Below are 12,446 nucleotides of genomic sequence, written 5' to 3'. Positions count from 1 at the left end.
GGCTGAATGTTTGGCAAGATCTCGTGATATAAGCTGAACCAAAACAAAACACTGATAGTGCTTAATGATAACCTTAAAATAAATGACATTCGAGTAGTGGATAATGCCATATATTTAGGGGTTAATATTACAGCGAAACTAGACAACCTCATTCAAATTAATCTTGATCCACTAATACAACGAACAGATAAAGATTTAAGAAGATTAAATAATCTTCATCTATCTATTATAGGTAGGTGCAACATGATTAAAATGATTTATCTGCCTAAATTCTTATATCTATTTAGAACCATCTGTCTTGATTTTCAACCACAATGGTTTAAATGCATTGAAAGTATGTTTTCGCAATTTATCTGGGGATACAAGAGATCCCGTAGGTCATCCAAATTTTTATCACTACCAAAAGACAGGGGGCGACTTTCTCTGCCTAATATTAAACTATACTATTGGTCAACTATAATGACATACTGTAGAGAGCTATTATCCATCACCCAAGGAAATAGACCAATTAACGGAATCCCAACACCACAAGAATTAATATTAGGGGAAAAAACTAGGGGGTATCTCTGGCTACACTTATACGACAGCTGCTATAAAAAAGTACGATTTAAAACTCTCCTAGGAATACATAAAGCATGGAGTAATATTCGTAAAATATTGGGGATCGGAAGGTTTTCTTACTATACATTACTATTAGATAACAACAACCTACCGGAGTTATTTAAAGATATATATATGAAAAGGTGGATAGAAGCAGGGATTACACACCTGGGTTGTTTCTTTACATCTACAGGTATAAAATCCTTCGAAGAAATTAGAAAAGAATATATGATGAGTTATAGAGACTTTTTCAAATATCTTCAAATCAGGGACTTTATATCAAGGAAAGGTGGTGGCAGATCGAAATTTGAAAAGATTCAATGCATAGAATTTGTGAATCAAGGAAAGTGGACTAAAATAGGAGAAATATATAATCACCTCTTGGGCCTATGTCCGGATGATATGGATAAATATTTTATAAAATGGCAGGAAACTTTAGATATGTCGGCCACCACAGTGATTAAATCATTTGAACTTTCTCAAACATTATTAATGTCCACCAGACTACAAGCACAATATTACAAAACATTCTTTCTGTTATATTATACACCTAGTAGAATATCAAAATGGTGGACCGGAATGGGAACAAGATGCCCTAGATGCAATCTCTACAAAGCAGACATTGTACATATATTCGCCACATGTAACACCCTACAGGGCCTGATCAAAGATATTTCTGATTTTTTATCAGAAATTTTTCATACCAAAATTGAAATCTCGGTGGGGGAAATCTTGCTGGGCATTGATGATAATAATCGACCAAGAGAAATAAAAGGGCTAATATTTATCTCAATGTCAATTCTAAGATTATGTATAGCTTCGGCATGGCTAGATCCAACACCACCAGTGTTTCAACAATGGCGTTATCGAATGCTAGCGACACATAGCCTGGAATTAGCTATATATAGAAGAAAGGGGAAAAATAAGAGATTAAAAGGATTAGAGATATGGGATCCTCTAACCCAATGGATAAAATTCTAATGATATCGAATTAAGTACTTAATATATGTATGTATGTATACCTTTTTTTCCCTCTATGTTTCCTATTGACATGTGTAAATACTATCATAATGAATTATTTTGTCTGAGAGGGGGTGGGGGGTGGGTTGGGGATGGCTTTGTTTTAAAACAATAAAGAACTTTAAAAAAAAAAAAGAGAAGTACATTTATACATGCCACTCATGATGGGTTGACCAGCAGGATGGAGAAGTACATCTATACATGCCACTCATGATGGGTTGACCAGCAGCATGGAGAAGTACATTTATACATGCCACTCATGATGGGTTATCCAGCAGCATGGAAAAGTACATCTATACATGCCACTCATGATGGGTTGTCCAGCAGCATGGAGAAGTTCATCTATACATGCCACTCATGATGGGTTGTCCAGCAGCATGGAGAAGTACATCTATACATGCCACTCATGATGGGTTGTCCAGCAGCATGGAGAAGTACATCTATACATGCCACTCATGATGGGTTGTCCAGCAGCAAGGAGAAGTACATCTATACATGCCACTCATGATGGGTTGACCAGCAGCATGGAGAACCATCTCTAGATGGGCCACCTCGGCAACTAAACCAACTTCACCAGTGTCACCGCTATCTAGATGAGAGATGACTAATGATTTGACTGACACCAAAAACCGATGTGCAGGTAATCAGAGAAGCTAAATGTCCTTTGCTCTTCCATGTCGATCTTACCGTTTCGAAATAGAGAAGAAGTCGGCCATGCTCGTACTCATAGTGGCTGATATAGCGGTCTTCCAAATCCTTCAACTAAAAGAAGAAAGCAGGAAAGAAGTAACTATGCAAACCTACAGCGACTCAAATCAGACGTGAAGTGGCATAGATAGAAATATACACATACAGACAGCAAAGTAAAGAGTTGTCGAAAATCACTGCTGTATTAAGCTGGAGATACAGGTAAACAAGCTGGTGTGTGTAAATTCACACACACGCACACACCATACACAAAGACAAGGAGATGCAAAGAAACACAAAAACAAGCAGAGGCAAATATATACTTACACATTTAGGCAAAATCACACGCAGGCAGAAACAAACAGGGCAACATGCTTACGGCCCTTCCCAAGATGGCGGTCACCACCACAAATCACAGGACTAAAGAACTTGCAGAATGAGAACAGCTCTGCTCCAGTAGTCAATCAATCAAAGTAATCTTTATTTCGGTCATAGACCATAAAAGATAAACAGTCCACAGGAACATACATGTTTTGCAATAGAAAAAGAATTACAGTTCATAAAAAGGTATGTACAATAAAGGTTACATAAATTCATGATTGATTCGTTAAAACAGTAGTTAAAAAGATAAAAAGTTAAAAGTGTAGATAAAAACAGTGGTACACAGAATAGATAACTATTTGGTTAAAATTATGAATTAAGCAATAAAAGGGAACATCTCCTTCGCCACGCAGCATGCCAGAAACGTGATACCGAGAAGACGATAGGTAATGCTGTATCAGTCTTCAGGATTCTTTAGGCAACTTTACAGTGTGTAGTCCCCAGATTCCTACATAATTGAAGGAGCCAACGTTTTCTAATAGATTTATATGTGGGGCAAAAAGAGAGAACGTGTAAGTCAGTTTCGCTTGTCGCACCGCAGAATGGGCAATCAAAAGCATTGTCTACCGTCCACTTTCCTGTGAACGCTCTCAAGGGCAAAGTTCCATACCTGAATTGCATGTATAGTTTTCTGGAGATATTGGGCTCAATTATGTCCAAAACTGGCTCCATTTTGGGTTCCATCTTAGTGTTAAAAAAGTCCACAGTCAGTGAGCCCAATTTATTATTGGGCTCACTGTAGTAGTTCATTTGAGTTACTCTGCCTTGAATTAAAACACTGCTAATATTTTACTTTCAAGGTGGTCCGTATGTTAGTTATTTTAACATTTGGTACATATTGGTCCTATTTTCCTTGCCTGTAAAGTATAGTTCTACTTTACGTGGTCCCTTCCCTTAATAATATTTCTGTTTGCATCGACGTATCTAACAATTTACCAAAAATGCAGCAGACAACCAAATACTTCTTAATTCTTTGGTGCCTTCAGGAGGATAGTCAAGTAGACTTTCAACCTGTCTTTCTCCGGTTGTACATAGTAGTCAGTAATATGCCCCCTGACACTTTATCCTGCCTTCACACTATTCACTCTTGATAGAGAGCTAAAATGAATGCTATTGAATGCGTTAATATGGCAACACTGACGGTGCATAAGGGTTGTATGCAAGAATATCGTATGCATAATATCATCTGTCATAAATATCGTTCATAAAAATATTCCTCATTGTGTGTAGGTTTTCTATTATTAATGCCAATATTTAGGACATAATATTTTCGCACGGAGATATTATGTCACCAATTTTCTGATATCACACCCTGCCAGAACTTAAATCAATCTGGCTCTTCCTTTAATTATTCTTTAGCTCGCTACAGAGCTCCCTTGCATTCCGGCTCCCACCAAACTCCACCATGCCAGCAGTGCTTAATTTTGAAAAGATTAAGTGCTGGGGCCCAAAATTTTGCTCAGAAGTCAAACAAACTAAAAAAACCACTTACCTCTTTGGTCGGCTGCGTCTCTCCTCTGCTTCCCTGCTGATGTCCCAGAACAGAAGCACACACAAGCTCCCCTAAGCCAATGATTGGTCTGAGTGGTTCGGCACTCTGACGGGGACTGGGAGCCTGTGCATGTTCCCCACCAAGCTGTGCGTTACATGCAAAGTGCGCTTGACTGTTTGGCCATCCCACAATGGCCGTACAAACAATCATGCACACTTACAGTGTGCCCACCACATCTCCCCTTGTGACCCCAGACCCACCCCGCAGTAACCCAGCCCCGCCCTAACCAAGCCCCACAGCTACCAAAAATAAAATGATAATAACCAGGTTATTATCCTTTTTTTTCTTTTCACTGCTTTGAGAGCAGTGGGACGACGCTCCTCTGCCCCTGATTATAGCCAGTGGCACCTGTACCTAGGTAGATGAGACATTTGCCACATTCTGATAGAGTATTCCATCCACCAAGCTCTAGATAAGGACATGAGGCTTTTGTGGATTCTTATGGATCTTTCAAAGGTAATCCCACCATAATGTGGCAGATGATCTGCCAGTTTATAGCAGGTGATCCGCCACCAATTAAGGCAGAGTTAACCCTGTGAAAGTTCTCCATGTGGAAGGATGGTGGTCTAAAGTATAAGTAATATTTCTAACATGCTGGGAAACAACAACCCAAAATGTTAGGGAGAGCCCATCTGGAGGCACCGACACTGTGCCACCACTTTGGTGGTGCATTTGAAGAGCGGACAGTGTGAAATATTTAGCCATTGTCTATGACTGTATGTTACAACATTGGAACTCCGAATGAGTGACCCCCTACTACAGAGATACAAGGAGGATAAAGGTATTTAAATTCATCCAAACTATTCATCGAGGGAGCAGGAGGCAGAGGAATCAGAGGCTGAGGGATGAGTTATCTGTTGGAACATTTAATTGTGAAATCTCCAGTTTGCAGCAGGACCGCAGAGGTATTAGATGGAGTCACAATAAACGACATAACACTATAATGCTGTGAGGCAAGCGGCAAGTTCCTGGTTACAGATATGTGATGAATAATGTTCAGAATTGAAATTCCTTTCACTTTGATAACATTCCTGATTGCTGAGTTACCTATGAATAAAGTAATAATTCTAAATCACATGATTTATATCATAGAAGCATATAGTGAACACTAACTTACAAAGTATCTAGATATTTGTGTGAACTGATTCTGGGGCTTCTATTGAGACCCTTGTACCCTGCAAGACTAGGAGGTTATCTGACAGCTGTATTTGGATCCAAAATTCACCATATAACTGTAAGCATAACCCATAGAAGCGGATGGAAAATACCTTTCTGTCACCTTTTTCTTTTTTTTTTTTGACAACAGACTTTATTGGCATTTTAAGGACACCGGGGAACTCGTCCCCATACATGGTACCAAAACGGATATCGGAAGAGTGAGAATTGGTATCCCTGTTCGGCCCCCCCCTGGTCTGCGGAACATCAGACCCACAACCCCTCCCCCTTCTGTCACCTTTTTCACCACAGAAACTAGAGCCTCCTTTGTGGCTAAGGAAACTTTCCCTGGAGTGGACCCCAGAAAGGGGGTTTTCTTGACAACTCCACCCCACAGTGATATCTCCAGAGTTGGCACAGCCACTGTGCTGTTGAAAGCTGTGTAATCATGGCCAAGACCTCTAAATGTGATGCAGCGATGGGTTAAAAAATGCACTCGTAACCCTAGCTGAACACTCAATCCATTCTACTGAATCCATTCAGATCTCTTACGCTAAGTACAGTAAACTGAGACTGTCTCCTGGACAGAGTCTAGAACAACGTTGCAAGGGATTTGCCCAAAATCATCAATGCCTCAAATTTAAAATCTTAATCTACAGGTTAATAGATGACACACGCCTTTAAGGGATTTTACTTCTGATTGAATGTTGAACATAACAGTAGACGTAAGTCTGGAGACAAATAGGTGAGTACATGGTGAGCAAATTTATTTAAGATCATAGTAACAGGAGCAGCAGGAGCAAAGGGCCATCCACAACCCCCAGAGCTGCTTAACTGTCCCACTCACACATATCATATTCCACATTGCACCCACCCACCTGAGCCACATGGTCTACACTTCATAACACCAATCATACGTTCCACACTCCATCCATTCCAGGCTTCTTATACCACAGTAGCAAACACATCGTCATGTTAATCCTAAATACAATGAATGTTCTAAGGCATAAATGAGAGTTTTTGTAAGCATTCTGGGTAACTTAGTGAATGTGATGTTTTATTCAACCTTCTTGGAAAGCAAAGACTACCAATAATGGCATTCCTGGGCCACACGTACTGTTGAAACACAGTACAAGTCATTGACAACCGTGAAATGTCCATGACTGATGTAATTCCAAATAGCTGCAGTGTAGGCTGATCCAAAATGTTCATAATATGTATAAAAATCAGTACTTTATGACCGGATGGGGCTTGACCCATTGCCCCTCTTGCTTTGTATTATTATGATATAGTGTGGTCAAAAGATCTGCTGGAATGCCGAAGCAGTCTCTGCCAGGTTCATTGACATTAAGCATGCACAGACATATATGTACTAAAATATAACTATACCTTGTTGAGGTCGTCTAGGCTGGGATCAAAGCCACTCAACATGGTAATGTCAACAATGGCCATCCCAGAAAGGTCTGATCGTGCTTCACGCCTAAAAAGAAAGTTATCACACAAATTTAGGGTACTGAGGCATCAGAGTTTTTAAAACAATATGACAGACAAACTTACAGTGCTTTTCTGTACTTGTCACACAAGCCTCTTGTCCATCAGAGGTGAGTGGGAGAGCAGAAGTGATGTATCAAATGGGAAGGCGATATTTACACAAAGGTGACAGAGAGCAATCCATAGTCTCACATTCTAACTTATATACACATCCATCCAGTATTCAGGCTAATCTGGTGAATTACAGGGTAACCAATCACATTGATGGAAATGCCCTGTGGCCCTTCAGTAGAGTGGTGGGGCACTAACCACACGCTGCCAATGATTCACTTTAATTAAGGAATCCCAAAGGGGGTTGAAAAACCAGCTCAGTCTGAAGCTGTGCTGTGTAGTGTGCTAGTTGGGCATCCTGTCTACCCCTAGTTATATGTACCTAAAAGAAAAGAAAGAAATTCTTCATCGCACACTGACTATACCTTTACCCAGTCAATAATCAGCTCTTTAGTAGTCAACCCCATCACAATATATTTGATTCTATCAAGCTGTCGATGATTTTCTTTTACGTTCTAAAATTACCTTCTTTTGGCAATTTATATCATTTTGCATACTTTGAATGTATGGTCCTTATAATACAAACTTTCAATTGATTTATATATATATTGATTGAAAACTATTATTAATTGCAAATGTTTTGATATCAAGCAATTTTCAAGGGAGTCAACAGGGACCATTAAAAAAATGTGTGCTTTTATTTGTATATCCAGTGTGGAAATTTAGCAGTTAATTGTTTCTCTGGATTAAATGACATATAAACACAGATAACCAGATAACTAGGTTCAACAGATGGGCACGAAGGCTGGTGGAATGTCTGATCCGTAGATGAGGATTCACATCAAGGATTGCTTTTTATTAATTTCAGACTTGAAATAGCAGATCTGATCACAGCAAGTCACACAGAATATATTACCATCTATAAATGGCAAAATATAGTTAAGGATGTGGCACTCACCTTAAAGGAAACTTTACCTAATCTAAGCACCACCATAAATAAAGCAGAAGACCTCTGCAGTTGACCAAAAGCTGCAGCCAACATTCACTCCCCTTTAAAGAGATGCTGTGTGCTAATTGAACTAGTTACTTACCTTCAGTAACGCCTTATCTGGTAGAGACTCTATCTAGCTGAATATTCCTTATCTTAGAATTATCCCCGGATCCGGACGTTTTTCGTGACCTGTACCTCTGATGGATGGTAGGTGGTGTTGTTCTGCTCCATGTAGCGTGCCAGAAGTGACATCCGCGGTGCATATATAGGTGCCACCCCAGCGTGCTGACGTCAGTTTATTTTGCGACTTTCCACACCAGAAACGCAGAGCCATGAAGAACACTGACCAGTGGTGTGTAATACTAGGGCACTGAAAGAGGAAAAGCCCTGTCCCTAGAAATCAGTTTGTAGAATGGGGAGGATCGGTAAGGAATCTGCTGTTAGATAGCGTCTAGTCTTTACCAGCTAAGGCTTTACCAAAGGAAAGCAACTTGTTCATCTGATCGACTTCTAGCTGCAGATTCCTTACATTAAAATAGATACCCAAGGACTACCTCCCTGGAGGTGGGCCAGTGAACAATTTCACGCTAAAATGTTCTACAAGACCAAATGGGCAAAGTGCCCGTCCCAATGGACCTGACTGTCCAGGCATTAGTGCTTCGTGAATGTGTGCAGAGAGGCTCACGTTGTTGCCTGGCAGATGACTAGGACGAGGACTCCATGTGCTAATGCCGTAGTCACAGCTTTTGTTCTGGTGGAATAAGCATGCAAACCTGCTGGGGGTTGATGCTTGGCCAATGTGTAGCAGGTCTTAATGCTCTTCTTCCTTAGTGGGATGCGGCGGTTCAAAAAAGGTAAGCAGGGGGAGCGTGACCAAGATGGCGAGCGGGTAAGACGCAGCCCGCTCGTCTCCAGATCCCTGCCTGCCGGCCTGGGCGCTTTCCAGCACAGTTTTTGAGCGACGGACCCCTGGAGCTACGACGAAGGGTGGCGGGCGCACGGGGACATGTTTTGGGAGCGTCCCTCGCTGCCAATCAGTCAGACACGGCGTCCTCAGGCGCCGAGCACTGGACTCCAAAATGGCGCGCGGCTCTCACAGGGGGCCTAGGGGGACGGCAGACATGCAGGGAGTACCCCCGTGCGACGTAAAAAGACTCTGGTGACCTGCTGACGCCCGGACCTGACAGGGACGGTACGGTGGGTACACCTTGGACGCCTGGTGAGTGCAGGGACGAAGACGCTGCTGGGCCCCGTGCGGAGGGGTCGGTGATCCTGGTGGCAGCCTGCCTGGTGCTGCAAGCGGGGCCCTTGCCGAAAGGGCCGCGACTGCGAAGATCTGTGGCCGCAAGGCTAGCGGTAGTGGCCCGGTGCTTCCCTGCGACTCTACCTGCCAGCCAGGGCGGGATCTCCGACCGGGCGCTCATCCGGACCGCCGCCCGGGACGACGAGGAGGATTTGGCCCAGACAGAGGTACCCGGGGCCATGCAGGGTGCAGTGGAGGGGCCCCGGCAAGGAAATTGACTAACGCACGATTTAAGGAGGCCTGAAAGTAGAAGTGGCCCCGACTGAGGCGTTGCGGGGTCTGGCCTTCCACCTGAAGTCCTGTGGCGACACAGCCCTGGTACGTGACACTCTGCTGCGCCTGAGGGCCACGCTACCGCGCTGGACTGAACTGGGCTGCTCGGCGCGGGCATTGAATTGGGAAGGCACACCCTGAGTGGTGCGGCCGACTTTGCCCCTGCAGAACCCTAGGGGGGGTGTAAATAAGCGGACTCGCCCTTCTGCCCGGGTGTGCGGCCATTGTGGTCTCTCGGCTGAAGACAACTGGGTCACGCAATGCTGTGCACTCCCTCGGATTCGGGGGTGCCCTCGCGGACTTTGTGCCCCGGCCCAGCCCTACTATGCATCTGACCTACAATGCCCCAGAAGCAGGGGGGACGTGAGAGGCCACCGATCCTCTGTGCCGCATGAGGGGTGCACGTCACCTGGGCCTCACTCATCCGCTCATGGGCCGACCCACCCGCATCAGTGACTGCCTTACCCCATGCCGGAAACCCAGACATGTCTACTATGCATGGAAAGAAAGAGAAAGACAAAGAGAAGGAGAAGGAGGATTGGTCCGTCAAGGACTTGTTTGCCAAGATGTCGGGTGCAGCTGGAGGGAGGGGCCGTGTCTCCCCAGCCCCTCCCGGAGGGCAGGAGATGGAGCAAAGGGATGAACCAGTCACAAGAGCCTTCCTCTCTCAGTTGTTCTCAGTTTTTAGAGATGATCTCCATATTCTTAAAAAAGAATTTGCAGATGAAATGAAAGAAGTGCGCGGTGGGCGAAAGGGTGTCGTCTATGGAGGATCATGAACAGTTTCGTGATGATGAAGTCGAGCAACTGCAGCAGGAAGTGATCCGCTTACAAGTACAACAAATTGACCTCCAGGCCCATGCGGAGGATTTAGAAAACCGCTCCCGCAGGAACAACATTCGGGTGAGAGGTGTTCCCTCCAATGAAGAGAATAACGATATCAATGGGTACCTCCAGGAGCTACTCCGTCACGTGCTAAAAGAAACTCAAGACTTTCCTATCAAAATAGACAGGGCCCACAGAGTTGGCTTGCAGCGGAAGGCCCCAGCACTTCCCCCTGATATCTTGGCCTTTCTACCGGACTTTCAACTTAAAGAACTTATTCTGCGCAAAGCCCGCGATGCCCAGCCCTTGGTTTTTAGAGGCCACACTGTCGCTTTATATCAGGATTTGAAGGCCTCTACCCTTCAGAAACATAGAGACTTTCATCTGGTCACAACCCACCTCCATAACCAAGGTGTCTCCTACTCGTGGGGGCACCCATTCCGCATCATTTTCAAGTGGTACGGCAAGTTATGGCAAATACGCTCCCTGCAAGAGGCATGCCAGCTCCTGGACATTGAGCAAGACCCACCGGACGAAACCTTGAGTCAAGACAAGAAATTCCGGCGGGGGCGATGGCAGAGAGTTAGGTTCACACGCCGGTCCGGGACCCCCCTCGAAGCCGAATCCAGAGACGATAGCACAAGAACGTCGAGCAGTGCTGGCCTCTTTGACGGCGGACTCTGGACCTGGGGCCGATGCTTAACAAGCACTGAGGTCAGATAAGTGTTCTAGAGCATAGCTGGGGGGCGGCAGGCGGGTGGGCTGGGACGGGAGGGACACCGTCAGCCACAGATGCACTCCACTGACTGTTTTACCGAGGGGACGCGGTCTCGTACTGCGGCTTCTGGACACTTTGTGTGTATTCTTTTGTTAGGCTTGTTGGGGTTAGGGTGGGGGGGAGGGACGTCCGATATCCATGATCACCAGTTGCAAGACCTGTTGGGGAACTCTGATGCTACCACGACAATGCTATCATACCACCCTTGGCACTACACGTACATATACTGCAACACTCAAAGACTGGGAATAGCGCTTACACCTGAGGCTCCACCTAGAATGCGCAATTTTCCTCCCCCCTTGATATGGTGCCTGTGAAAATTCTTACAATTAATGCAAAGGGGCTTAACAATCCGGTGAAGAGGCGTGCGGTATTGTCGTATTAGGAAAATGCGGAGGCAGGCGTGTGTCTCCTGCAGGAGACATACCTTCTGCCCGGAGACACTCTCTGCATGTGGTCCAAGGCCTTCCTTCTCCAGTACTTCTCCTCCTTGGGGGAGAAAAAGGCCGGAGTAGCCATACTCATCTCTAGACGATGCAAGGGGGTGGTGAAGCACAATGTGGCAGAGATCATGGGGAGGTTACTGGCTTATACTCTTCAATTTGGTAATCAACCCCTGGTCATTGGTTCCATTTATGCCCCTAACTCAGGGCAGGAGCCCTTTCTCCAGGCTGCCCTAGTGGACGTATTGGCCCCACAGGGGCATATGACGTTAGTGGGGGGGGACCTCAACATAGTTATGGACGCAGGTATGGACAGGTCACACACAACCTTTTTTCCGGGAACTCTCACGGGATGGGAAGAGGTGGCTGAGGGTGGTGTGCTTGGTAGACATCTGGATGGTGGCTCATCCCACATCACGACATTACACATACTACTCCAATGCCCATCTTACGCCTGACTGGACCACTTTCTAGGGACGGAGGAGGTAAATGTTGCAGTGGGGGAGACGTGCATTGAACCTATGGCTCTCTCAGATCATGATGCCCATCGGTGCAGGTTTTGCTGAACCCAAATACACATCGAACCGGAAGTTTGCGGCTTAAGGAACACATGTGTCATAACAAGGATGTAAAACAGCACCTTCTTACATGCATTAGGAATTATCTCACCATAAATAACATGCCAGACATTGCAGTTACAACATTGTGGGAAGCATTGAAAACAGTGGTACGGGGAGAGCTTATAGGGATCGCAGCGGCCCACAATAGAGAGCGTAAGGAGGTGAGAGCTACATTAACAACTCAAGTATGAGAACATGAACGGGTACATAGCAGGACTGGGGCCCCTCGGGTCTGGAGACAGCTGAAGGCGGTGAGGGCACAAATGTCCAACCCTT

The 12,446-nt window shown here is 44.9% G+C and overlaps 1 protein-coding gene across 1 annotated transcript in view; it reads right to left on the bottom strand.

Annotated features, from left to right (window-relative positions):
* LOC146869286 (complement C4-like) overlaps positions 1-12,446 on the bottom strand; it is a 252,295-nt gene that overhangs the window by 146,625 nt on the left and 93,224 nt on the right. Inside the window, exons 6-7 of the mRNA XM_085647007.1 lie at positions 6,785-6,875; positions 2,308-2,382 (exon numbers count right to left, since the gene is read on the bottom strand). Coding sequence (XP_085503133.1) covers positions 2,308-2,382; positions 6,785-6,875 — 166 coding nt within the window. The remainder of the gene's footprint in view (positions 1-2,307; positions 2,383-6,784; positions 6,876-12,446) is intronic.

The sequence above is a fragment of the Triturus cristatus genome, chromosome 1_1 (genome assembly GCF_964204655.1).
Source record: "Triturus cristatus chromosome 1_1, aTriCri1.1, whole genome shotgun sequence".
NCBI classification, from domain to species: Eukaryota; Metazoa; Chordata; class Amphibia; order Caudata; family Salamandridae; genus Triturus; species Triturus cristatus.
This window is presented reverse-complemented; position numbering and strand designations above follow the sequence as displayed.